Source organism: Labrus mixtus, chromosome 17 (assembly GCF_963584025.1).
Source record: "Labrus mixtus chromosome 17, fLabMix1.1, whole genome shotgun sequence".
NCBI lineage: Eukaryota > Metazoa > Chordata > Actinopteri > Labriformes > Labridae > Labrus > Labrus mixtus.
The window spans coordinates 4,322,250-4,348,814 of NC_083628.1; the positions used below are offsets into that span (position 1 = coordinate 4,322,250).

General features: G+C 37.7%; 4 protein-coding genes across 12 annotated transcripts; 2 read left to right on the plus strand and 2 right to left on the minus strand.

The window, feature by feature from the left end:
• Window positions 1-167: 167 nt before the first annotated feature.
• On the plus strand, window positions 168-4,205 carry tmem150c (transmembrane protein 150C). Its single transcript, XM_061061645.1, has 8 exons — window positions 168-407; window positions 1,984-2,067; window positions 2,186-2,239; window positions 2,326-2,358; window positions 2,463-2,530; window positions 2,699-2,823; window positions 2,952-3,129; window positions 3,715-4,205. Exons 2-8 carry the CDS (start codon window positions 1,994-1,996, stop codon window positions 3,921-3,923), a joined length of 741 nt encoding a protein of 246 aa, XP_060917628.1. The 5' UTR covers window positions 168-407; window positions 1,984-1,993; the 3' UTR covers window positions 3,924-4,205.
• Window positions 4,206-5,969: 1,764 nt separating this feature from the next.
• Window positions 5,970-11,867, minus strand: enoph1 (enolase-phosphatase 1). Its single transcript, XM_061061694.1, has 6 exons — window positions 11,520-11,867; window positions 9,801-9,902; window positions 9,316-9,518; window positions 8,244-8,376; window positions 7,925-8,048; window positions 5,970-6,834 (listed from the first exon to the last, which is right to left on the minus strand). The coding sequence occupies exons 1-6, from the start codon at window positions 11,601-11,603 to the stop codon at window positions 6,695-6,697; spliced, it is 786 nt and encodes a 261-aa protein (XP_060917677.1). The 5' UTR covers window positions 11,604-11,867; the 3' UTR covers window positions 5,970-6,694.
• A 1,913-nt stretch (window positions 11,868-13,780) lies between these two features.
• hnrnpd (heterogeneous nuclear ribonucleoprotein D) lies at window positions 13,781-21,340 on the plus strand. Of its 8 annotated transcripts, none has more exons than XR_009676332.1 (9): window positions 13,781-14,228; window positions 14,359-14,527; window positions 16,074-16,235; window positions 16,321-16,452; window positions 16,569-16,668; window positions 19,102-19,257; window positions 19,373-19,466; window positions 19,805-19,906; window positions 20,740-21,340. XR_009676332.1 is itself a non-coding variant. In XM_061061689.1 (8 exons), the coding sequence occupies exons 1-7, from the start codon at window positions 14,062-14,064 to the stop codon at window positions 19,438-19,440; spliced, it is 954 nt and encodes a 317-aa protein (XP_060917672.1). In that variant the 5' UTR covers window positions 13,781-14,061; the 3' UTR covers window positions 19,441-19,466; window positions 19,805-21,340. The 8 variants fall into 8 exon arrangements, 5 of the variants coding, with proteins under 5 accessions (XP_060917672.1, XP_060917673.1, XP_060917674.1 ...); XR_009676333.1 differs by having other exon boundaries at window positions 19,373-19,462; XR_009676331.1 differs by having other exon boundaries at window positions 19,373-19,906.
• si:ch73-234b20.5 (uncharacterized protein LOC449923 homolog) lies at window positions 21,115-25,509 on the minus strand. 2 transcript variants are annotated; one of them, XM_061061695.1, is made up of 3 exons: window positions 25,353-25,509; window positions 23,208-23,378; window positions 21,115-21,701 (listed from the first exon to the last, which is right to left on the minus strand). In XM_061061695.1, exons 1-3 carry the CDS (start codon window positions 25,353-25,355, stop codon window positions 21,564-21,566), a joined length of 312 nt encoding a protein of 103 aa, XP_060917678.1. In that variant the 5' UTR covers window positions 25,356-25,509; the 3' UTR covers window positions 21,115-21,563. The 2 variants fall into 2 exon arrangements, with proteins under 2 accessions (XP_060917678.1, XP_060917679.1); XM_061061696.1 differs by lacking the exon at window positions 25,353-25,509 and adding an exon at window positions 24,919-25,119.
• Between the last annotated feature and the right edge of the window lie 1,056 nt (window positions 25,510-26,565).

A 26,565-nucleotide genomic window follows, 5' to 3' on the forward strand; every position in this document is an offset into this window, starting at 1 on the left:
AAATAAGATGCAAAAGCATCAAAAGCTATCTTAAAAGGTGGCTATTCACATTTCCTGTATTTTTTTTTCTAAATACTAACATCACTAGCATAGATACCAGTGGTATTTCAAAGTATTAAGTAAAGGATGTGAATACTTAATAAATTCCATGCTTTTATTTTGAAGGAATGACACACAAAGCGGAAATCATACTAATCTCACTGCTGCAGGAAGCAACGACGCAGACGGTATACCTTTGAGCGACTGTGGATGGTTTACTTGACATTTACTTGCCTTTCACAGCCAACCGAAAATAAATATAGACACAGTATGTAGATGAGAAGTGTGTGTTCAGTATTTACAGTTTGCACTCACACCGAAAACAGACTGCACCGTTCAGGAACAGCTGACTCCAACAGACGGGACAGGTACGGATCTGTTTTATTTACAAACCAACAGGAGTTTCCTGTTTCCCGTGTTTGATGTTTGCGTTTAGTCCAGCTGCACTGTTTTCCTCTGTAAATTCCTGGATATTTTTATTTTGATGCATTTGAATAAATACAACTAAATATCTGCTGTGTGATACAAGTGAAGCCTAAATGTGTAATATTATATAAGTATTATGTAATATTATTATAGGAGTGCTGATTCAGAGTGGGACTTTTCATTTGTAACCCCGCCTCAGCCAGATGTTCCACTGTTAGATAACTAGTTTTTAAAGGTGTAACACAAAGTTTTGTTTACTTAAAGTAGTCAAGGTACCAGAATTTAAAACTTCATTATTACTACAAAACAAACGTAGGCTACCTGGTTTGATTAAGGCTGCAACAAAGAGAAGTTCCAAACACTGAAAGTTGGTTTCATTTTTCTTGCTTTCAACATGTTGTTTTGATTCATGTCTTATGAAACAGATGTGTTTTTTGAGAGCAGTGGTTCTCAACTAGAGGGTCAGGACCCAAAAGTGGGTCGTGGAACCATTTTCAGTGGGTCGTGAATATGTGGCCTGAAAAAAGTCTATGAAGCTCTTTTTAAACATATATGTTTTCTTCCATTTCTTTGTTCTGCATCATGTTTTGTACCCGCCTGAGGACGCACAGAAACACACAGTTTTTCAGTGAATAAATCTGATTGGTTGAAAATATAATACATTTGGATTGCAATTATTTAATTTTTATTGCACATAAGGAGAAAAAAAGACCAAAATAAAGAAGAATAAAAAGCAGTGCATATTGATTAGAAAGTTAAAAAAACAAACAAACATAACTTAATAAAGAAATGTGCAGGAGAAGCCAAAGAAACCCAGAGGGGCTTGTGAAGAGGCGCTCCTAATGTTAAACATGTAACACAGAGAAATAATGAAGGTAGTCCAGGCTAAAACGATTTAAGAAAACACGGTTAATCAAAGCAGTTGGTGACGGGTCCAGTTGAGAACCACTGTTTACGAGCATTGATACTTCTCAATAAATCATTAAAATAAAAGATCGTATCCTTTTTAAAGGAGTGACATCAAATATTTTGACATTTTCATTTTCATTGTAAAGCTTTTAATGGGTCGTTTGTGTAATGGAGGTGTGGTTACAGTATAGCAGTATCAAGGGGACTGGCTGAGTCTGTGTTGGAGGGACCCCCTCAATGTGATGTCTTTTCATGGGGGCCAGAAATCCAGGAGACCCCCATGTTTACAGCAGACTGATTAAATCACAAAACAGACTCTTACTCCATTCACTAGATGATTATTTAAAACATACACACATAAATAATCTGCTGTTTCATTTGACTGCTTTCTTCGACATGCTGGTCGTTGAACTGTTTTAGGTGCACTCGTCCAGATGTTGTTCTGTGATCATTTAATCACATGGATCACATCGGTTCTGACACTCAGTAAATCACTCCCTCATGTGTGATATTGCTTAATTTGACACCGCATCCCTGATATTAAAATTTGCCTATTAAACAACTTGTTTCCAAGACAGACTAACACTGTTTCTTCTTCTGTGGTTTCAGGTGAGATAAGATGTTTGGGTTCAGTCTCTGGGCTCTGCTGCCTCCTGTGTACTCAGGTCTCACTGCTGCTGGACTGTGGGTGGTGTAAGTTAACACATTTTACCTCCACTCACTCCTGAACAAACATGAAATAAAAACATGAATTGTGTGTATTTATTCATCTGTAGCTCATCTGTTCCCTTTGTGTTTGATGTTTTTGTAGATATTTTGTGGCTGTCTATGATGAGAAGATAGTCCCTCTGGGTACAAAGTACAGGTAAGACCTATTAGATAAAAACAAATAAAGATAAGAACCATGGTAATATTTCTTGGTGCTAAGATGTTTTATTTGTTTTTTTTTAGGAGAAATGGATCATTGTATCCTCCTTACATTAGGTTTGTATTCATGATTTCCTTTAATCAATAAATGCATATTTATTATTGTTGATAATATTCAGAGTGGAAGAGGAAACAGAAATGTCTTCCCTCTGTTTTTTCAGTGTTGCGGGGAACTTTCCTCCAGCCAGCTGCATCTTCAGCGAGGTCATGAACTTGGCTGCGTTTGTTGGTAAAAAAAAAAAAAAAAAAGATCCACCACTGTTCATCATGTTATTACAGTTTTAAATGCAATATCTCATATGTGCAAACACTTTTAAATGGAAAATAAAAAGTGATAATGTGTCATATTCAAGTCGTTAAATGAACCTAACCTTTTTGTTTTTCTTCTATGTCACAGGGTTCATTATTGCTTTCCTCAGATACCTTCAACTGAAACGCAAAATAAGCAAACACCTGAACATTGTCACTCTGCTGGCTTTTTCTTTTGGCTGTTTTGGGATGACACTCGTGGGAAACTTCCAGGTAAACACTGACACACACACACACACACACACACACACACACACACACACACCGTGTTTGTTAGAATTTATCTGCCAGTTTGTAGATTTGGTTTGTGATTAAGAGACTTGATGTTATTTTTGTTCCAGATATTTGTAGACGAGATTATCCACAACCTCGGCACCTTCATGACGTTCGGCCTGGGAACGTTGTTCTGCTGGCTTCAGTCTTTCATCACTCTGAGAGTCGATTTAAAGAACGAGGGGAGGAAGACTGGAATCATGCGTTTCCTGTTGTCTGGAATCATCACAGTCTGCATGATACTCTGTATCCTTTAAGTCGGATCTAAGGAGGATGTTGTAAAGCAAATAACTGATATACTTAAAACCTCTGAGGAGTTTTTCGCTGGTCATGAAACAAACTTAAATTGATAGTGATGCTTCTTAAAGACCAACAGAAGCAATTGAGATAATCAGCGACAAGACGTTCTTCTATATTAGTTATTTTTTGAATGTCTGAAATGGCTGCTGCGTGGTAGGTGTCAGACAAAGTGTCTTATTGGACGCTGCAGAAAGTGATTTGTTTTTATCAATTTATCGATTTTTATTTGTGTTATCTCGAGACACTTTACAAAATGCAGATAAAAGACCTTACTCGTTGCTATTTTCCAAAGACCCAGCGTTAATCCATCATGCATAGCAAAAAAAATGTTTAGCAAAAGTTACAATGGCAAGAAAAGACGTATTTTTAAGAGGCAGAAATCCAGTCTCATGATGAAAAGACGTCTGCTGAAACTGTACTGGGCTTGAACATGTGATAGGGGGAGATAGGATAAGATGCAGGAAGAAGGATAGGGGAAATGTTTTGTAGTTCTTTACTTGTCATGTCTCACCCTTAACCCACCTCGTGCAGATTTCTCCCTGATCTCTCAGCGTCTCCACGGGGAGGCAGCTCAGAGCCAGTGGGCGCTGGTCATGTTCTTCCTCATCTTCCTCAGCACTTTTGGCATCGACTTTCGTCACAACCGCTTTGACCTTGTGTGCACGGATAACTGTGGTCGTCCAGAAAGTCACTCAGAGATGCCCTCAGAAGTGTCTAGATACCGTCCAGAAGAGCTGTAGGGGTGTTGTTTCTGTTTCTGTTTAAAGATCTAAAAGGCTGTATTTCAAAATGTGTTCTATCTGGGCTGGATGTAAATGTTGTTACTATCTGTGGGGTATTAGTTCCACTTTTTATATGAATACTTTGAGTTTCCATGTTTTGATTTTATTTTTTACGATTTTAAAAAGTTAGTTTAAATCCCCACACTAAAGATCTGTTTTGTTTTTCAATCCTTTACTCTGTATGTATGGAAGGATGGTTTGTTATTGTAAAATTGTTTTTTCATTAAATATTATTTTTAATTAGAAGTCTTCAAGATTATTTTTCATTTTTAGAAATGCAAGATTTTGCACATTTTTTCTATCTGTATCAAATATTTTCAAATTGGTTAATGAAGCCCTCAGAAAGGTATTGTTCCAATTAAAATAGCTTGATTGAAGTCCATGAAAGAGTACTGGTACATTGTTTTGTAAAGCTATAGCTGGATATGGCTTAGCTTAGCAAAGTAAAACCTGGAAACAAGTGAAAAAGCAAGCCCCAAACTTTGGGGAAATATTAGTCTTGGTTAAAAACTTGAATATGTTGCTAGTCTTGTATTTTTTTATTTTCCACCAGGATTTGATTTCTTGCGGCCTCAAAACGGCTTTGAATTACTTTGAGACGGACTTAAACAGTTACTCGACTTCCCAACTAAAAAGATAAAGTTAAATATTTTGAGAGAATACCCATATTCACTGCCTTTCATAGCTACACGAGAAGACTGAATCTGTACAAGAAACATTTAGCTACAGCCACCTGCCAGTTAGCTTAGCTTAAGAAATCAGTTTTGTACCATTGAGCAAACAAAACATTATGGCGTACTTTGAAAGCCTGAGAGGTGCTTTTATTACCTTTGGACATTGCCAAGCTAACTGTTTCCTTGTTTCCTGTCTTTCTGCTAAGTTAAGCTAACTATGCAGCATGTTTTAGCTATTAGTAAAGATTGATAACACAGGTTGGTTGGATGATGAAGTAGCAGCTGGGTGGTGTAGCATAATGAACTGGGAAAAGGATAAAAGGAGAACCTGGTTACGCCCACACATTTATTCAAATATCAGATTTTGTAGCATTTAAATTATCATCATAGGTTGTTTCTTTTTTTTAATTATTAGGCTAAAGAGGGGCTGATTGGTTACCGTTGGAAAGAGCCAGGCAAACTGTTTAGTGGTTTTATGCTAAGCTAACATTTTGAGAAATGCACTTGAAAACTTTCTTTCAAAGAGTTGTTTGACACCTGACCATTATCACGTCTCAAGAATGCTACTCTAATGTTTGTATGGTAAATATGAATCTACTGCCTGAAGCAAATTAGCGTAGTCAAACATGAAGACTGCAAACATTGGGAAAACGACGAACAGCTAGCTACTTCCAAAGGTAACAAATCCTACCACCAGCACATCTGAACTATGTTTTTACACATTAAGAGTCAAATTTAATTTAATCTAAATCTAAGCGAGAAAGTGAATAAAAATAACTCCTAATATTTTCACATTTCCCTCAACAGAGTCCCTCTGCCCCTTTAAGAAAAAGCTAAAGACCCAGCTCTTTCATGAATACCTACTAACTTAATGATGATGGTCTCCATATTATTGATGATGATGATGGTAATGACGATGGTTTTTGTTTGATAACGACGACTTATAAGATGGTTTCTATACTGATTAGAGCTCTCAAGAACTGCCCTCAATGTTGTGCTTTGCCTCTGGTCACTTCCTGTCAGCACCTGTGTGTCCAATCAGACTCAAAGCTGATCGTTTGCTCTTACTGACATTGTTCCCTTTTTTTCTAGATCCTTGCTTGTGTTGTACTTACTCTCTGATGTACGTCGCTTTGGATAAAAGCGTCTGCTAAGTGAATTGTAGAACTTCACAACAGAAAAACATGAGAGCATTAATGAGTCCACTTAGGATGGTTGCCTTTGTGTTCAGCGCTGTACATTTATATCTTTAGATCTTAAATGTACAAGATTAGGGAACAAAATAATGTTGATCGTTTATATTTTGAATGAAGAAGGAGACAGACACAAGTGTGAGACAAGGCATTTATTGGAAGTTTTTAGATTACCAATAGCAATTATGCTTCACACATAAATTATCGATTTTGGCAATTTTATCAGGTAACTTTCCAACACCAACAGTACATTATGACCAACAAGGATGGCACATTTAAATAGACACCATTCACCTGCGAGGGAGCACAATTAAGACATTCAAACAAAGTCTGAAATGAGAACTCTCTGTCAGCAGCACCATTTCTCGATACATCTCTACTGTGGTTTCTACTTTCTAAAACATCAACAAGGTTCTATCACAGGATAAAACTTCATGTCTTTAGAGGGAGGAAACGGCACAACTGGGAAATGTTTAGAAAATGGGGACAAATACAACAAACACACATACAGAGGGACAGTTTGGACTAACATTGGAGTGGTTGAAAACTGGATACCAATTGTGGTTGGTCTAAAACAGTAATGTTGAGGGTCATGAGAAGGGGTTTTTTCTTTTTCTTTCCAGATTCATGAAAAGGTCCATGAGAGGTTCCTAGGAAAGGCATCCTGAAAGACCAATAGTGATAAATGTCCTACAGGCTGGGACTTCTGTAGCCTGACTGTTGTCCCAGCAGCATACACGTCCTGAATGGTCAAAGTGGAACAAACAAAAGAAGTCAGAAAAAAGGTGACGGGTAAGGTGTGAGGAGGGGTTTGTGGACAGAGAAGAGATAGAACAGATCAATAAAATCCATGCTCTCTGTGTTAAGCACGTCCCGACAGTTCAAGTTGGCTAAAGGATGTGATGAGGTTATAGTGGCCCCTCTCTTCATCCGTCAGCTCCATGTTTCCAGGCCGGACCACCACCACCACATTAGCCCCGGCCTCTTCAGCAGCTTTAGCCTCTGCAACGACAAAATCCAAGAGTATAAATGTTGAGATTTCCACACATTAATACAAACGAAACTGAAAAAAAGGGGAAATTAATACTGGTGTGCCGTTTCTAAGGAAATAAAAAAAATGACTCGACCTGTTTGTCAGACCTCAGGGATAAACACTTTTTTTTTTTTCACAAACACTGAATGCAAACAAAAGTTTGTCGACATGGAAACTCCCAAAGGCAGACTTGCAGCTTTGTGAGGAGGAACCAAATGCTAATGTCAGTATTTTTACATGATACTATTGCTGACATGCTGATGATGTGCAGTAGTTTTAAAGTTTGTGGTCTTAAGTCTTTTTCACAAATTCACTCCTGATCATTTCTAGAAAATTTCAGGCTGATCCTTAGAGTGGAGGGGAGCGTCTCAGGAGGCAGTATAAGACGTGAAAAGAACGATGAAGAAGTGGTGAACGACGCAACCGAGTTTAATGAGAATTTTCCTCTTTATATCAAAGTATTTAAGTGCTACGTGTAGTTCTGCATATTCTCAGGATCATCAAAAGAGTGGAGAAGAACAACTGGCAAAGAGAAAACAAAATGAAGCGGTTTCATTAAGTGCGCGGGGATTGTACCAGACGCTGGATATAATATGTCATCATCCCCAAACTCTCACTGGTGGTGACTTATCCTGAATACCTCCTGCTGCTTTCACACATGCAGCTCACCCCAACTTCAAACAGATAATAATTTACGAGGGTGCTGGCAGGAAAAACTCTGGGAAAAGTCGTGATAAAAACTTTAAGTGTTTGCCAGCTCAGGTTTTCTGGAGTTTTGTGCAAGTGTGAAAGCACCATGAGTCCTTCATGAACAGTTGTGACCTGAAAGATTGTGTTTCATAAAAGTTTGCGGGAAGTTTTTACAATTCGGCCTCTTATGACAAAAGCTGAAAAGATACCTCAATAGAAAAAACAAAACTGTAAATGTTGATGTTACAGGATCAGAAAAGTCTCTTGACTCGTGGAGTGGAAATTATGAATTAGAGGTGAGACATCTCGGCCACTTTTCATTTCCTCTGCACGAGACGGTTATAATCAGAATGTTACAAACATACTGACCTCGAGTGACGTCTGTCAAGAATGTGATCTCCTCAGGTGGACAGCCGATCCTCTCCGCAATCCTCTCATAGCTTTTACTCTCTACTTTAGCTCCTATAGTGGTGTCGAAGTGACCGTCGAATAACTGAGAAGATTAATGACAGCATCTTGTTAGTCAGAGCTCCAACAGCCTGAGTTTTTAAACACAATGAAACTCGTAAAATGTGGTTTAAAGTGACATGAATAATGGTACAAAGTTGAAGCCAGTTAGTATGTTTGTGTTAAAATATCTTCCAATGAGGAAGGGTCACATTGTGAGTGAAGAGTCGGGGTCACTTACATCTAAAACGTCTCCTTCGACAGAGTATCCAAACAGAAGTTTTTGAGCCTCCACACTTCCAGAGGAGTAAATGAACACTTTGAGTCCTTTTTCTCTCCATCTTTTGATGGAAGGAACTACATCCTGATAGACCCTGTGAGCAACAAGAGCATGTGTTCACAACTATTTCAAACATGGATCATAAAGACATTATGATTAGAACAATCTTAGTTGATGAATAATTAAAACATTGATGCATAAAATTAACGTCCATGAACATCAAATATTGTGACATTTAATTTTGTTCAAAATAGGCCCGGATCCATTTGTTATTATTAGATTAGAAGTCATGACGGTAAAATCAATAAGTAACTGTGAGGCTCCAGGTGAGTGTTGCTTTAATTATTACTGAATCTGATTCCAATCATTTTATTAATACATTTAAATGAACACAAGCTGGAATAAAAGAGTATCAGGGGAAGGTTTTTCATAAATAAAACTGACATAAAAATAATAGAAAATGAACATAATAAAGCAAAAAGAACAATAACAGTGATGACAGAAATAATTAAAATCATTTATTAATTGATCCTAGATTATTTGCACATTTACAGTTTGTCAACAGACAAATAAATTAACTTCATCAGCTCGAAATTTGCAGTCACATGACCACCATGTGGGCCAATTCAACTGAACACCACCAACCTGACTGTGTTTTAGAGTTTTACATCTTGGTTATTAATATTTCATTTGTGGTGGGCTAATGGAGTCACGCCCAGGATTACCAGCCTCCCCTACAAGTGAAAACTTCTCTGCAGAGTACTGAACAACAAGTTCAGCGTTGACATACTTCCCTGAACTTTTAAGATATCTGCACAAGACAAAAACTCACTATTCAAGCTCAATCGTGTGAGTTTTTATTTCCCAGTATGTGTGTTATAGATGATGTTTGAAAGATGTTTTCAAACATTCCTTGTGGATGACATTTCCAGGCACGTTAATTATTCATATCGTTAATGTTTCTGGAAACCTTGCCAAATCGCAAAAGCATCTGTCCGAATCACAAAGTGAGGAAAAGGACCATTGTACTTACTCGCCTTTGATTCTCCCTGAAGAATAAGCCGCTCTCCACATGTGACCCTGGAGCTGTTTGAGTGCTGTGGACTTCCTGTCCGCTGCCATCTGCCACAGCACATTATCCACCACTTCTCTGATGGCCTTCTCCTCGTCTGTGTGGACCGTCTGATCCACGGTGTGGACAGGACACGAACGATGCTGTCTCATGTCCTCTTCAATCTGCAGCAACAATCACATGTGTCATTGAACGCAGCATTACCGCATGTTTTGTGTCATCTTTTGTCGAAATACTGAGTCTGGCCTTTTTGTAGCCATTATTGGTATTTGACATGTTAAAAAAAAAGAAAGAAAGGATAAAGGATTTTTTTTTATTTATGACCAATTTGGACCCAAAAAAAAAAATAGTTTTAAGACTTTTATAGAAAAAAATAACAAAACATTTTGTACGACCATCTTGGTGTAACTGCACACCCTCTTCTCGGCAACTCCGCCCTCCTTTACCTGTTTCTTTAGGAGATGAACATCTTGTTTGCACTCGTCTTCTTCCCAGTGGGAGGACAAATAATCTTCAAGATGCTCCCTGATGTATGGAAATAATACATCCTGAAAGAGAAAACGTTGAGTCATTAGATGTGTTAGAGGCTACTTACACAGAGAGAGAAAATATATATAACATAAATAAGACAGACAAAGTACTGCTTTGCATTTGCTTACAAACTCTAAATTGTACTCAGCTTCTTTCTATGACGTTGCATCAGTTTGAGTATGAAGCCCAGATGTCCTATTGAATTACATTATGGGGCGTTCACAGCATATGGGACATTTGGAAACGATGAGTAATGTGTCTTTTGATAACTCATAACAGCTGTGTGATTCAAAATGGGTTGTGAGGGTTATAATAAAATCCACTATTGAGGATTACTAATAAAATCAGGTTGTATTACTTTGTATCAAACACTGTTCTTATGATGGTTGGGTTAAATATGTCTGTTGAGTATTTTGTTGCAGCGGTTATTTTGCTGTTGAGTTGTTTTGTATGGAGGACGAGATCTGACAGAAGTATAAATAAATAAATGCGTGAATAAATAAATAAAAACTGGTAAATAAATGGGACATAAATAATTAAATGTCTTAAATTTATTTCCACATTTATTTATTTCTACATTTATTTATTTATTTCCACATTTATTTATTTCTACATTTATTTATGTCTACATTTAGTCTGCTTAATGTCAACCGGAAGTCTCGCTAGCAATAGATCTGACTGGATCGCTCAGTTGACCAATCCTGAATGAAACTGACGTTAGTCCCTCCTACCTCATTAGCATACGGACACAGAAATGTATAAATAAATAAATGTAGAAATTAGTAAATGTGTAAATAAATAAATAAATAAATGTATAAATAAATAAATAAATAAATGTATACATAAATAAATGTGCAAATAAATAAATGTATAGATAAATAAATGTGGACATAAATAAATGTAGAAATAAATTTAAAGACATAACTATTTATGTCCCATTTATTTACCAGTTTTTATTTATTTATTCATTCTTTTATTTATTTATTCCAATATTTATTTATACTTCTGTCAGATCTTGTCCTCCATACTTTTGTTGTTGTGGTTTCGCTGTTCGATTTTTTCCCCCCCTTTGCTTAATTCTTTGTATGCTTTCGATGTATTTCAAAGCAATTTTAAGACCTGTGTTTTTAAAGGTGCTATATAGATAAAGCTGTATTATTATTATTGTTGTGTTCAGGCACTTCCCTTCTTACGAAAAAATAGCTTTCATAACAGTATACTTCAGATTTTCCCACCTCTATTTACTTTTTTACTATGACTTAAACGCTAACGTCAATGTTAATAACATGTTAAATTCCGATTACTTGGATATCACTTGAACGCAACATATGGTCAGTTTCTTTAAGACAGTGTGAAAAAAAAAATCGTAATTTACATTTGAAGCAGAAAATAATTAAAGAAATGACTCAAAACGTGTGTAAGCATGAAAAATAAATAAGAAGAGGTATAACCTGACTTTGGTTGAGGTTTGTAACAGTCAAACACCGTGTAATTGAGCTACTTAAGCTGACTACTGACAGGCTGCATAAAGCTAGCATGACAGCAGGAAAGCGTTTCATAGAAGCTAACAATGCTATTAAAATGACCAAGCATGCCACCGCTAAAACAAAACAAAAACATGAAATATAGCATACCTTAACAAATGTAATTGGCGTGGTTGTTCCTTCAATATCCAGCAAGAGTGCACTGGTACGTGCAGGGATTGAAACAGTGGCCATTTTTTAAGGAGAGTCTGCAGCTGGTCAGCTAGCTGGCGTTAGCTTTAATTAGCTGCAGTGTGTAAATAAAAAAAAGGGGGACAGAGTTGCTCCTCGCCGGCAGACTTTCACGGGACAGCTGACAGTAGAGTAGGTTAATCCAAACGCTAAGAAACGTACCACCTGGTTACCTGTTAGCTACTATCTAGCTACACTCGCCATCACCTCGGAGCTACTGGACTGGAAACGAGCAGCACACATGGTTCAGAGCTGTAAGTGCAGCCTGCCGGTCGATAGATGGCGCTGATGAGCGTGATTGTGCTACCGTGAGACGACCGTAGAAGAAGTCGCGATCTTTTTTTTTTTTTAATGTTATTTTCTGGTTATTTTATTATCATTTTAAAATGTAAATAGAAAATGTAAAATAATATTTGGACAAAACATTATTGACCAAAATACAGAGGGACATTTTTAAATATTATACATAGCCTAAATTATTAAAGTAAAAAACAAGAAAGTGCAAAAAATAAATAGTAGAAAAGGAAACAATAATATCTAGACTAAGATTTGGACATACTGGATTACCATATTATTTTAAAAAAAGCTAAACATAATAAGTTAGATGTGAACACTGTGGACAAGAGGACACAGTGGAACATGTTATATTACTCTGTCAGGAATATGATGTTTAAAGAAGACAGTGGTAGTAGTAATCATTTATTTCGGTCACAAGAAAAAACTAAAACATCTTGACCAAAAAGGTGTAGGCTGAAGCTTTAGCTTATTACAAATCATATTATTTAAGACACTACTAGTTTGGTTACAAAAACAAAACATATCAGAACAAAATTTGTTCTAAGAATTTCTTTCAAAACAAAACAAATGAAACAAATAAAAAACGAAAAACAGAAGTCACACTCACAAAAAAATAATCAAACCGACCTTTTATATTTGTTAAGCACCATTTTTTAAAACAAAAATTAAAATCTGCAAAGTGAACTACACATTCTTAATTCCACATTCAAAACACATAATTTAGAGAAATTATGCTGTTTTTAAATTGTTTTTCAGCATTTAACATACACCAAATATATATATATTAATATATATATTAATTTCAAGACAAAACAAAGAAACAACCAACAACACATAAAAAGGTGTACATATGAATCTCGGCAGTGCTAATCACAGATTGTCATATCTCAAAATTATATCCTGATCTAATAATAATAATATTAATAACAATAATAATAAATGCAGTAATAATAATACATTTTGTTTACTGGCACGTTTCAAAAACACTCAAGGTCCTATTAAAAAACAGAGATAAAAATGCTCAACAAAGTAACAATGAATCGATAAAATTTAAATTAAAAACATCAAATTTACAAATATACAACTATAATACAAGTAAGTTAAGGATAGGATAGGATAGGATAATACTTTATTGATCCCCAGAGGGGAAATTTGGGCGTTACAGTAGCACAGACAAGTAAGGTTCAAAATACAAAATACACATTAAACAGAATAGATTAGATAAGATAAATAAAAATAGGGGGTATATACAAGTACAAAATGAATGATGAAGTTAACTATGCAGGGAGTTGAGACAGTATTTGCAGGGAATGGTAAGATAAAGTGACAAGTGATGATTAAAGTGACTTGGTATGATAAATAGCAGCAAGTAATGTAAACAGCAGAGGAGAGGCAGTGTTGTACCACAGTCATGCAGAGACAATAATAATGTAATGAAATAATATAATAAATAATAAATAATAAATAATAATAATACTGTAATATAATACACGTTCTACATAGAAACTCTGAGAATAAATGTTATAGATTTTTATTTCGGCAACTTAGAAAAACTGAAAAGATTGAGGAGATATCATTTTTTATTAATTTATTTAAATAATTGTTTTTAATTTATTTATAATTTATGTAGAAAAGTAGATATATTATTAGATATATTATTATTTTTTATTTTTAGTATCTATCTATTTTTTTGTACATTCTTATTTTATTTCATTTTTAACACTGTACATTTCCCCGCTGTGGGATAAATAAAGGATTATTTCATCTTAATCTTATTCTGATCCAAACTCCAGACCGGTAGGTGGCGGAAATGCGCGAATCCGTTGTTTTGCCGACCGCCATTAAACCTAAAAAAAACACAAAAAAAACAGAAGAAGAAGAAGTAAAAGGAAAAGAGGCTGCGATGAAAACAAACTGAAGCCCAAAAAAATCTACTCTCAAATCGCAGCTAGCGACACCAAATTCTGCCTTACTGCAACACATTCGGCCTAAAATTAGACATCAATTCGATTTACTTCCACTAACTTGACTCTTACTAAACCTTTAGAGTTATAGAGGAACATTATCCCACACACAGAAAGCTAACTAACTAGCTGCTTCTGACGTAGCTGGAGGTGATTTTTTTTTTTGGAGAACTTCAGCTAGAACCGTAAAAAGGTAAAATATGTCGGAAGATTATGAATTCAGTGAAGACACGGCCATGATGAGGATGGAAGAAGACGGAGAAGCAAACAGTGATGACCCGATGTCTGCGGCCGGGGACTGTGGCCTGATGGGGGGCGAGGCCGAGGGATCAAGAATCGACGCCAGTAAAAACGAGGAGGACGAGGGGTACGGTTTCTTCTTCTTCTTCTTCTTCTTCTTCTCTTTCAATGCTGCCATCCAGATGTCACACAAGCTGCGTTTGTACACACAAAAAACAAAAGTGCCGTTTCTCAGTTGTCGCCTTCAATTTTGACAGGAAGATGTTTGTAGGAGGACTCAGCTGGGACACCACCAAGAAGGACCTGAAAGACTACTTTTCCAAGTATGGAGAGGTCGTAGACTGCACATTAAAGCTGGACCCCATGACCGGTCGTTCAAGGGGCTTTGGCTTTGTGCTCTTCAAAGATCCTGAGAGTGTTGAAAAGGTATTTATTTAACCAGATAAAGAACCCATTGAGGTCAGGATCTCTTTCACAAAGGGGGTGACCGGGTCAAGAGGTCAGCAGCAACATGACAGTACAGATTAACAAACATAGTGTTTTCAATTAAAAAAAAGAAAGTGTGGGACGCTGTGACCCAACAATTAAAACAACAATTTAAGATTTTAAAAACACAGGCACATGTCATTGTAACAGATAAAGAACCCATTGAGGTCAGGATCTGGCCAAGAGGGTCAGCAGCAACATTTACTTTATTTGTTTTCACACTCTGTAAATCATGCAACACACACATGCACAAACAGGATCATATGGACATGCATTAATGGAGAGATGTCACCGGTGTTTGGTGCCTTGCTCAGGAAGCGATCTGGCACCTCTCCAGCTACCAGACCAACTTCCATATTTGGTCCGCACCGGGACTTGAACCGGCAACGCTCCGGTTCCCAACCCAAGTCCCTACAGACTGAGCTACTGCGGCCCCATGTCATGTCAAAAGAACAGTTACAATGAAGTGACAGTACAGATTAACAAACATAGTGTTTTCAATATATAAAAAAAGAAAGCGCGGGAGCTGTGACGCAACAATGAAAACAATACTTTAAGAACTTTAAGATTTTAAAAACACAGGCACTGTTCAAGGGTCTCACGCCGTCTGTCCCTCGAGATCGAACGGAAAGCTCCAAGTGGAATAAGTTCAGGGAGTTTTAATTCAGTCTGTGGAGTTCTCCACGCCGAGTATTATCCGGCTGCAATAAGCCGTGGTTATATGATATGCATGAAGCACTAACCAAGCTTCATGCTGCTGTAAGCATAACATGGAAAAAGAAGCTGTCAGATATAATAAGTATGTTTTCAGAATCTGTTCCGACCTCGCACCAGTTTCAAGGAAACTAAGTGCCTGGTCCTATGATTTAAATACATGATAAATGAGAGAGGCAAAAACATGGAATTAATAACCCGAATGTCTGAATTAAGAGGCAACTAGAATCAGAATCTGGTTTATTGACAAGCACATTAGATAGATAGATAGATAGATACTTTATTGATCATGAGGGAAATTCAAAGCATCCAGTAGCAGGTTACAAAGACGTACATGACATGAAACATTTGTTACAAATTAAACCACAAAACCGACCCCCGACCCCCCCCCCCCCCCCTCCCAAGATTTAAAGAATCCCCCTAGATGAATCAAACTTAAACTGTGCAATTAAAAATAGACTTATACAAGAAATGTACATAACCCGTGCAGGGATAAAAATATATATGAAATTTAAACAAGGACCTATAAACAGTTGAGGAAACAAATCTGTAATTAGACCTGAATATAAGAAAGTGTTGACCTTCTGAAGTCGTGTTGTTTATATATGTACAGCTGTGTTTTAAAAAAGCAGATAGTGCAGAGTTAATTCACACATATAAAGACTCTGAGTTGGTGTTTTGGTACAAAAACAATAATAAACACAAAGTTGAATCAAGAAGTTATGATCTTTCAGTGATCCTGCTTTTACTCGTCATGTGTTTTGTTGTGCAGGTTGCCTTGCAGAAGGAGCACAAACTGAATGGAAAGGTCATTGACCCCAAAAAAGCCAAGGCCATGAAGAGTAAGGAGCCGGTGAAGAAGATCTTCGTCGGCGGTCTCTCTCCGGACACTCCTGAGGAGAAAGTCAGAGAGTACTTTGGTGCCTTCGGAGAGGTGAACGTCTTTCTTTATGTGTACGACTTTGTGCTTTAATGAACGTGGACCCTGTCCTTTTTATTAACATCATTTAATCAAACAGCTGGAGTCAATCGAACTCCCCATGGAGAACAAGACAAACAAGCGGAGAGGCTTCTGCTTCATCACTTTCAAAGAGGAGGAGCCAGTTAAGCTGATCATGGAGAAGAAGTACCACAATATCGGACTCAGCAAGGTACGGGCTTCTTCCTTTACATTTCAAATTAAAAAAAAAAAAAAACCCTGGTTATTGTTTGGGGCGTGATAGACGATCACTCAGTAAATAAATCTACATCGTCCGTGTTTCTTCAGTGTGAAATAAAAGTGGCCATGTCCAAGGAGCAGTACCAGCAGCAGCAGTACTGGGGAGGCCGAGGCGGATACTCATCCAGGTCTCGAGGAAGAGGTGGCGGTAAGTGAAGAACGTGTTCGTGTTACATGTAAAGAGCTAAATAAAGTAATGTTTACTAAACAGCAGATTATGACACATAAATACAAAGATAAGAGATTATGATGTTGGACCTATTTAATCATATCTTATTTGTTTCTCTAGAGTTGAGATGAAACTAAATGTTGATATTAACTAGCTGCTTGAACTTGTTTCAGAGTTAAATAGGACCGGCAGGTTGGACTTTTCATTGAGAGCTGTTGGAGTTAAATGTTAAAAAGTGGCTGTCGCTAGCTAACCGACAAATTTAAAAATGATTGATGGCTTGATGTCGTGATTTAACTGGTTAAGAAGACACACAAGAACGCATCAAATCTTCTTCTTTATGATGAAAACATGAATTTGATAGAAGAATAGGGTTGGATTATTTTGGGAGGGAATACACAGTACTCTGCAAAAAGACTTAGGCCACCATTAGATTCATGGTTTTGGTTGTAAGATAAACTTTCATCACATCATTGCTTTCAAAATGTGACGGACATTGACTCGGCATGGCCACTCTCAAAGGGAAATGAGTGGAAGTCCAATATTTTGACTTGAAGACTGTCAACATGTGGTGAGAAGTTTTCTCAGAGTTTCTTTTGAGAGTCCAGAAGAACTTCAGCGAGGAGCCGGCTCATCGCGCGATAAGGATGCCGAGTGCAACCCTTCGACGGTCCGAAGAAGCTTGAACAGCAAGTGTCTTTGTGGAAGGGTTAGCACCCAAGAAGCAGCTTTTACGGAAAGGGTGGAAAGGCTAAGTTATGCAAACGCTTACAAAGGTTGGAAAGAAAATGGATAATGGATTAATGAATCCAAGTTTGACATTTTTTGGGGTCCAGTGTCGACGATGTGTGAGAAGAAGAGATGGAAGAACGAGTGCTCGCTGCCTTCAGTGAAACGTGGGGGGGGTGGGGGGGAAGGGGGGTCTGTCATGGTTTGGGGTTGCATGTCTGTAGTGTTGACGACATGGTCTGAATTGATGGGATCACGGTGAATGCTGAAAAGTAACGACAGGTTTTTAATTATTTATATGTAACTCATTTTTCTGGACAACATGATTGGGAGCGGTTTTATTTTCCAGCGTGTCGATGAGGCTCTTTACACCTTACGTCATCCGTCCTGAGTGATCTCTGATAACAAGTGGATTACGTTAACATTAGATGTGAACACAACCCAAAGTGTCCTGAGTAGGTCTTGCACGCATTTGTCCACAATGGTTTGGTAGTGTAAACGCTGATGCATTGAGGACCGCCCGCTCAACTGGGAGAACAATGCTGCCTCCAATCGGGTGTAAACAATGACTCATTCAGTCCTTTTTGAGATTGAGATGATGTGAGAGCGCTTAAAATACATCGTTAATGCAAAGTGTAAAACGCCTGTACTCCAGTGCTGTCAGCTGGTTGTCAGATCGCCCAGGACGGATGTTAATGCAAGGTGTAAGCAGCCTCAGTGATCCCAAACACACCGCCTTTGGATTGACAACCGCTGATAACACACTGACAGTCAGACCTGAACTTTATGAAAGGCAGTGTGGGATCACCTGGAAAGATAAAGTAATAACAGACAGGCCGACTCTGAAGAAGAACGCTGGTATGTGTGGTGAAAACCTGGTGTAATAAAGATTACTCAAGACAGTCTTTCCATAAGAACGCAAGATGTGGGAAGTGCAAAGGGCAGCCGCACTCAATATTGACTTTTGCCTGTAGAAGCCAGGTTGTTCTGAAAATTGTTTTTCTTTATGTGTGTGTGTGTGCGTGTACATGTTGAATGTAATTTCTGTTTTTTTTTTTTCTTAATAAAGAGACTGACTACTAAATACAGACGTTCTTTAAAACTTTGCTAAAACGACAAAGCTAATGGTGGCCTAAGACGTAAGCACAGTACTGATGTTAACTAAATGGGTTCAAAGTATAGCAAGGGCTCATTATGTTACTGCCCCCCCCCCCCCCCATGAAACCTCCACTTATCTGTTTTTTTTGTCACTGATATTCCTGTTCTGCTGTGATAACCAGAGACTGTAAAAAAAAAAAAAAAAAAAGTGATGTAGCCTCCTGGTGTGAAGTGTGAAGCCAAGCAGAAGTAGCTTCAAAATGCATTCCCTCTAAAGGCCAGCAGGGGGCGACTAAACCGTTGCAAAGAAGTCTGAGAAAATGAGCCGTCTTGGAAACTGGATTTATGACTTCAATAAACATTTTCCTAACAAGTTTAATCACTAGTTTAATGTGTCCTCGAATACAGCATCATGTCCAATTATTAATAAACGGTCCCATCCTATTAAAAATAGACGATAAACTCTTCAAGAGAGAGCAACATGAAGAGAGCCTCTGTCGATTTTGAATTTGCAGTTTTAGTGAAACAGATGTGAGGTGATGTGTTGATGAAATGTGATTAAATTTAAATCCTGTTGAATTTCAGGTCCCAATCAGAATTGGAACCAGGGTTACGGCAACTACTGGAATCAAGGCTATGGCAATTATGACAATTATGGTTACAGTAATCAAGGCTATGGAGGATATGGTGGCTATGACTACCCTGGTTACAACAACTATTATGGATATGGTGACTACAACAGTAAGAAAACCCTTCAATAAAACACCCTGATACGCTTCAGTTTCATGTCAGTTATTTCATTTATTTTTTTCAACCATAAAATTGTCTGAAATTAAATTTTGTGCCACACCTGTAGATCAATCTGGTGGATATGGCAAGTCGCCACGGCGTGGTGGTCACACCAACAGTTACAAGCCGTATTAAAGAGTGAAAACCTCTTCTTCAAGTAGGTATGTAAAGACAGAAATACTCCACTTACCGTAAACTTAAAAAGTAGATCTATTGACTTTGGTGTTTTTTGGTAACATTATGTGTAATTTGTTCTTGTAAATTTCCTTACAGTAGTGGTAACATAGAGGCTACACTCTTTGTGGTGATTTATTTTAACAGCCGGCCTTCTGCTGCCTCTTTTGCACCTTCGTTTTTTTTTTTTCTTCTCTTTTTTTAAACTGTAAAGTTAACAGGTAAAGTACTGCTACTACAGTTGCCAAAGTTAAGGATGTGCAAGGAAACAGAAAAGGAAGTATGTTGTCTCCTAACTCTGACATACCTTGTTTGTACCTGCCAGCGGAGCTTCCTTGCAGGCCATGAGCTGACTCCCAGATACTCTCAGGGCCCGCTCAATGCGGACCGGGTACGAGAAGCATACGCTCTCGAATGCTGCCATTTGGTATGGTCTTACAACATCCTGTATCAGCATTTCTAATCTCAAAAAAAAAAAAAAAAAAATCAATATGGGACACGTCCAGCTTTGTCATCTTTCTTTCCATTTTTAAGTTGTTTGAAAGTGTTGTTAATGTAAAACGTAAAATATACACATGTAATTGTCATTTTTTACAGGCCCTTACTCCCCCCCACAAGTAATCTGTAAATAAAATGAATACAATTAACTATTTGCTTTTCAAAGGATACGTACAGCTTTCTCTGGACTTTCCAGTTGTTAATATACACATGCATTCCTAATCTTAATCTTAAACGCTTGTTTCTTTATTTAGCTCTTGTAGCCAGTAGTCCATGAGCTAAAACCTGGATGCTACCGTGTTGGGGGATAAAGTGCTTTTACTTTGTGTACATGTATTTGCTCTGTTCTGTGTTACTGACAGCGATGGAAGAGACTCCTCATTTGTTAATTTTCTTGTAACAATTTTTCCTCTTATAACCTTTTTTTGATGTAAAACAAAGAAGAATCAGAGTGTCGCTACATCTCCCGTAATTTGCATGTAATGCTTTTCTTTAAATGTGTATTTTAATTTTTGACCAATTGAAGGTTTCTTCCATTTAGTAATTTTGACGTCTTCAATTTATTGCACTTCAGGATTTCTAGCTTATGGACTAACTAATAATTTTTTTTTAACTGTAAAATAATTCTCCTCAGTTTGCTTTTTGCTTTTACATTGGACATAATAAACACGGGGGATTCCTATACTTTTTTTATTTTATTTTAGAGTGAAACCTTGGGAGTCGTTCGTCTATAACTCGTGTGTTTCTGTTTGTTTTCCACAGGTGTCAGAGTGATAAAAGACAGCGTTGGCCACACACAGATGATGGTATCCAGCAAAGATCTCTAAGCAGATCGTAAGAAAATAAACGAGGAGCACTTTGACCTACGAAACATTTGTCCTCTAAACTTACCGAAGTATTCGTTGTGTCTCTAAGTCGTTTTGGATTCTTTGGGGTGTTCTGCATTTATTTAGACTCCTGCAGTTTGCGTTCCTCATCCCTTCATGTTTTTGTATTTATTGTTCTTATATGCTTCTTGTGAATTGCTTCATTTATTCCATAAACGGAAATCATAGACTAATTGGGAGGAGGGGGAGGGGGGGGGGGGTCACACATATATATACAATAATGTGGTAGCAAAAAAAAACAAACAAAAAAAACGCTTTGTCGCTATTTATCCTCCCCATCATAGCCATCAGTCATATAATACACATGTTATTACAGAGTTTGACAACATTCAGTATATATATATATACACAGGTAATTAAACAATAAGAAATGCAACAATAAAAACAATAAAATACTAATTGAGTTTGTGATCCTTTGTGAAATATCAAATATCAGTGTGGAGTGTTTCAGGAAACATTTCAGCCAAGATTTGAACGGGTAGATTTTCACGACATCAGCGCTGGACATAAAGAAACCTAATTAATAAAACCTGCAGACGCTACAAAATCACGTCTGCTTCAAAATGTACACGAATATATATTTATCTTGAAATGTGAGACCTGTTGGCATGATCAAATACACACCAGGTGGAGATAACATTGAATTAAAAAAAAAAAAACGTTGAATCCTGAGCTGGTGAACGAGCAAACGGTGATCGCTTAAATCACCCCTGTGGCGGCGAGGATGATGATGATGAGGATGATGAGAACGACCACACAGATGATGATTATCATCTTTATGTTTTTCCACCAGTATTTCCTGGCGACCCGCGTGGACGTTCTTTGGAATGAGTCGGCCTGAAGGGGGGGGGGAGGGAAAAAAATGATATCAAGTGACGGAAGACGTTTTCAGATTCCTCTTTTACCTGAAGGGACACTAGACCTTTTAAAGAGGACATATTATCCCCCCCTTCTCCACCTTTTCAAACAGTCCCCCTGTGGTCTAAATGAAACATCTGTGATGTGCTTTGGTCAAAATATAACATGAATCAAGCACCAGAGGAGGTTTGTGACCCTGTATAAACCAGCTCTCTCAGAACGCTCCGTTTTGGTGTGTGTGTCTCTTTAAATGCGATGAGCCCCGCCCCCTGAGTTTTCCCCGGTAGACATCACTCCTCTGTAGAGAGAATAAAAATGGCAGACCTGCGCAAAAGTTTTGTTCTAGGCTGGGGGTGGAGTCGATGGGTGGAGATACCAGGGGAGGGGAGGGGATTTGTTTTTTTACCAGAATCCCACTGTGACATCACAAGGAGAGCACATTTGAAACGGAGCATTTTTCTCTGTGTTGTAAGACTTATGCAGACCACAAACAAAGGACTGGATGGATTTATTTCACATTTTGTGGGTCTGTAGACACTCAGGTTACCCAAATAAATGTTCAAAAACACTGTCAAAGTGGATTTTTAATAACATGTCCCCTTTAAAGTCTTTTGACTGTTTTGGGGTCCTGTTGTTCTAAAGATTTAACCTGGATAAGAGTGATCAGGATTCGGTAATGCACTTACATTCAAGATCAGGTGATCCAGAAGACTTTGAAATTCAACATGATTAAAGCTATAAAATAGGATCAAATCTTGAAATCAGGTTGTTCAAAGAAAACAGAACGTAATCTGGTCAAATCTGGTAATCAAATCCGTTTTATTAACTGGATAAAATATCAGGTTTGTATTGTTTAAAAAAAACTTTTCAGAGGAAAAAGGATGACTTGAATCCCAAAATAAAATCTGGATTATCCTGACCACAGCAGAAGGCTGGTTTCAGGCTGGATTACAGAGGACCAAAATGTAAGAAAACTATTCAATAAGTCAGTTTGAAGCGTGATCCAAAGGTAGCTGGACTTGGTTGAAGATCTTGTGTTTCACCTCTCACACGTCTTCATTACGGAGGAGAGGTGGAAAGTCTTCTGAATTATTTTCATACAGGTAGTTCAGACCACTGGTTCAAAAACTAGAGGTTAGGTTACTATGAAGAGTCCTCAGGTAAGACTTGTAAGGGTCGTCAGATAGTGATAGGGTTTCCTCTATTGAACGATTTCCAAGTTTTGCCTTTTCAAAACGTTTGTCATTTTGTCCTTAAACAGATGTTTGATATTTAAAGGAGAAATACCTTTTTGATGAACTCGTCTACAGGACTGTCAGAAAGGTTCGAGACAGCTTTACTCTTGTGAGTTTAAAAATAGTTGACAAGCAGCGCCTCTGATGACACCTCATAGTTAACGATCTCACATAAAGCTGACACCCTTGTTGTTTGTTTGTTTTAATGGGTCATTTATAAGAATTGAAGTCATGAACAGGAGATACTCACAGACGCCTGCAGGTCGTCAGTCTTGCCCATCAGATCGTCTAACCTGTCTCCTCTCTCCAGAACTTTGCTGATGTTGTCTGACAGGATAACCTTCACCTCGTTCACCTGACCCTGCACATGGTCCAGTTTGGCGGCCGAGCCGGAGGCCGGCGCCTGAGGGTATGAGTCAGCCTGAGGAGACGACATGAAGATATTGAACGGTGTATATCTTACTCAAGTCTGCTTCATAAGAAAACGCCATTCTCATGGATTCAACATTTGTGAAAATACACTTGTTAGAGAAGCTCAAGTGGAAAAGTGGAGGGGGAAGAGTAGCCTACTTATAAAAAATACATTGTATATGTTAATAACTGTGAAACGTTTCAGTTAGATAGTAATGAAAATGTTTGTTTTTTTACATCGGTGCTTCCATGTTTTCATGTAGATCGTCGTTTCTGTTCAATCAAACAATCTTTATTTGTATAGCACACATTCATAACAAATGTTATCTTTACAAAAGAGCAGGTCAAAGGTCATTGTACATAACCCATACTGCACATTTACTGGTGTTTGTTTATTGATTCTGCTGCTCAAGAGTCCAAGACATGTTTATCCAAGAGGACAATAAAGTGTATTATTTCATATTATGTTGTCTCAAATCATTTAGTATCCTATTCCACATATTGTATCCTATATTATATATCATATCATAGTATCCTACCCTATCCTTTGTATCGTATCATATCATATTTTTTATTGTATTTATTTTTTATTTTACAGGGACAGTGCATATTAATAAACATCTCTGTAAATATGCCAGAGTTAGACAAAAGGCTCATTTTCATCCATTGTCCTAAAAAACAAAACAAATTCAAACATTGTCAAAAAGCTACAAATAGAAATATCATGACGGTAATGAAGAAGACGGGGAAGTAGCCACAGGTGAAAAGACATAAACCATGCAGGATACACATATCATATCATATCATATCATATCATACAGTATCGTATCCTATCCCAGTGGTTCCCAAAGTGGGGGTTGTGACCCGCTGGGGGGGGGGGGGGGGGGGGGTCGTGAGAAAACTGAGAGGGAGGTCGCGAGATGCCTTCCATAACATAATAAAAAAGTTCAATGATTTAAAATTGTGTACAACATGTGAAAAGAGAAGTGAAGAAGAAACAAGCAATCATACAGAAAAACAGGAAATACAGAAAATGAATGAAAAGCTTAAAGCTCAATAATTTGTCAAACACCAAGATAACTTATTTTGTACATTCAAAAAAAATGTGATAAATAGGAGATACCATCCATTATTCTATCGGCCAATAGGTTGTAGATCAAAGTATCTGTCATGTTGTTGGTGCTGAGTGCTGGTGACACAACAGAGTATATCATAAATTATAAATGAAAACAACACTGACAGAGGAAAGTCAAATGTTTGAGGAATAACGTCTGTTTCAACAGCCATAACTTTCAATGACCAAACCTCACTTCCTGTAGAGTTAACAGGAAGAGATGCTTTCTCAGCAGTGAAAGCAGCCGGTGTGAGAGTCACATGAAAACCTTTAACCCTCCTGTTTCGACGTGAACGTGCTTAACAAATACGGACAGACATGTACAGAATCACTGAGGATTAAAGATCAGAGAGGAAATCAACGGAGATAACACCTAGAAGGGCCTGTGTCACAGATTAAAGCTTTATTTAAAATGTATTAAAAGTACAACACTTACCATAGCAGCACTCTCACGGTCACAACCAACTAATCAACTTCATATAAAGAATTAAAAAAACCTCAACAAAGTCCTGTTTAAAAGCTGAATAAACAAACACAGAGATCTGGTCTTCTTCTTACTGTTTCAGTCAAACAGTACGAGCTGAATGTCTGCTAAAGGTTGCACCTTTACCGTGTTACACATTAACTAACCTGCTGCCTCAATCAAAGTCTCATTGGCTTCACTAAAGCGAGAGTACCAACGCCACACAGAACTGGATTTACTCTGAACATCAACAGGCAGTACTTTCATTTCCTGCTTTTCATGGAGCACATTCACACAAGTACAGAAATATCAGCAGATCATCCTGACCTCCGGCTGTTACATTTTCCAAAAGCAACACATCATTTTAAAGCGTCTCTTTAGTCTCGGCTCTGTGCGATTTAACTCACCATCAGCTGATTCGGATGCAGGCCAGGTCTGGGCTGATATCTCTCAGGGCAAAGGGCTCTGTTCTCGACACACTGCTATTCGCAAAGCAATAAAGGAGTGAAGTCACTCCAGTTGCTTCATTTCCTCATCCTGTGTGTCTCTCTCTCTCTCTCTGTGTGTGTGTGTGTGTGTGTGTGTGCAGCTTGTTTTTTCAGTAGCAACGACTGGCAGCTCATGTATGCAAATAGACGTATTTAAACTGCGTTCATGCTTGGGTTGAAATGGTGCAAACATTCATGGTCCCCAGAGGCTGAGCTCTCGTAGGTCAAAACATTTAACATTACAGTAAGTTATTAAAAAAATGTAATTGAAACACATGAATAGTTTCCAGATGATGACGGACTTTGGAGAAGGACTAATTTATCCCACAACAAGGCAGACATTTATTTTACTCTGAGCATAATTTGTATAAAAGGAAGCCTCAATCTCCGATCTGAAAAGCTCATGTGAAACTTAAACGTGCTTTTTTTCTAAAGGCCAGTAGTTTGCGACTCCACTGGTAGCAAAAAAAAAAACTTAAATTGTTTGGAAGTAAATGAGAAAAGGACCCGTCTTCTGACTTGATTGCTCACTTCAGTAAACATTGTTTGTCACGTGCTTAGGGTCCAAAGCTCGTTTCAAGTTTTATTCAAAGCAGCCGCATGTTTGTTTTTGCAAATTTAGAATAAAATTAACCGTGAAGTTAGGTATGCATTCTGTCTCTTATTCCCCCTCATGCATTGCAACAGTGTGTGTGTTTGTGTGTGTGTGTGTTTGTGTGTGTAACAGTAGCCTGTGTATCATCAGTTTTCTAAATGGGGAAGTAGGACGAGTGTGAAGTGCAGCGCAGGGAGGAAAAGGACCAACTGTAGCCTGCATGATGGTAACAAAACGACATGAGCAATGTTATTATTCAATTATATAAAAGTAGGAATTACCCCATTTGAAAACACTGTAATCCAACTAAAATGTGTTAATTCAAATTTTACTGAAATAAAGGTTTGTAGGAATGAAAAAAACAACAGGACACAAAAGTGAAGTCACATGTTAGGAGGCTAAATTAAAAAAAAAACTGTTGGTTGTTTGAATCTACTGAAATGATTGTATTTTATATTCTCTTCATACTTTTTAAATCTCCATCTGCAAGGTGTTTAACCCGCTCTTTTGTTAAAGGCTTTATATGCGATTTTTTTT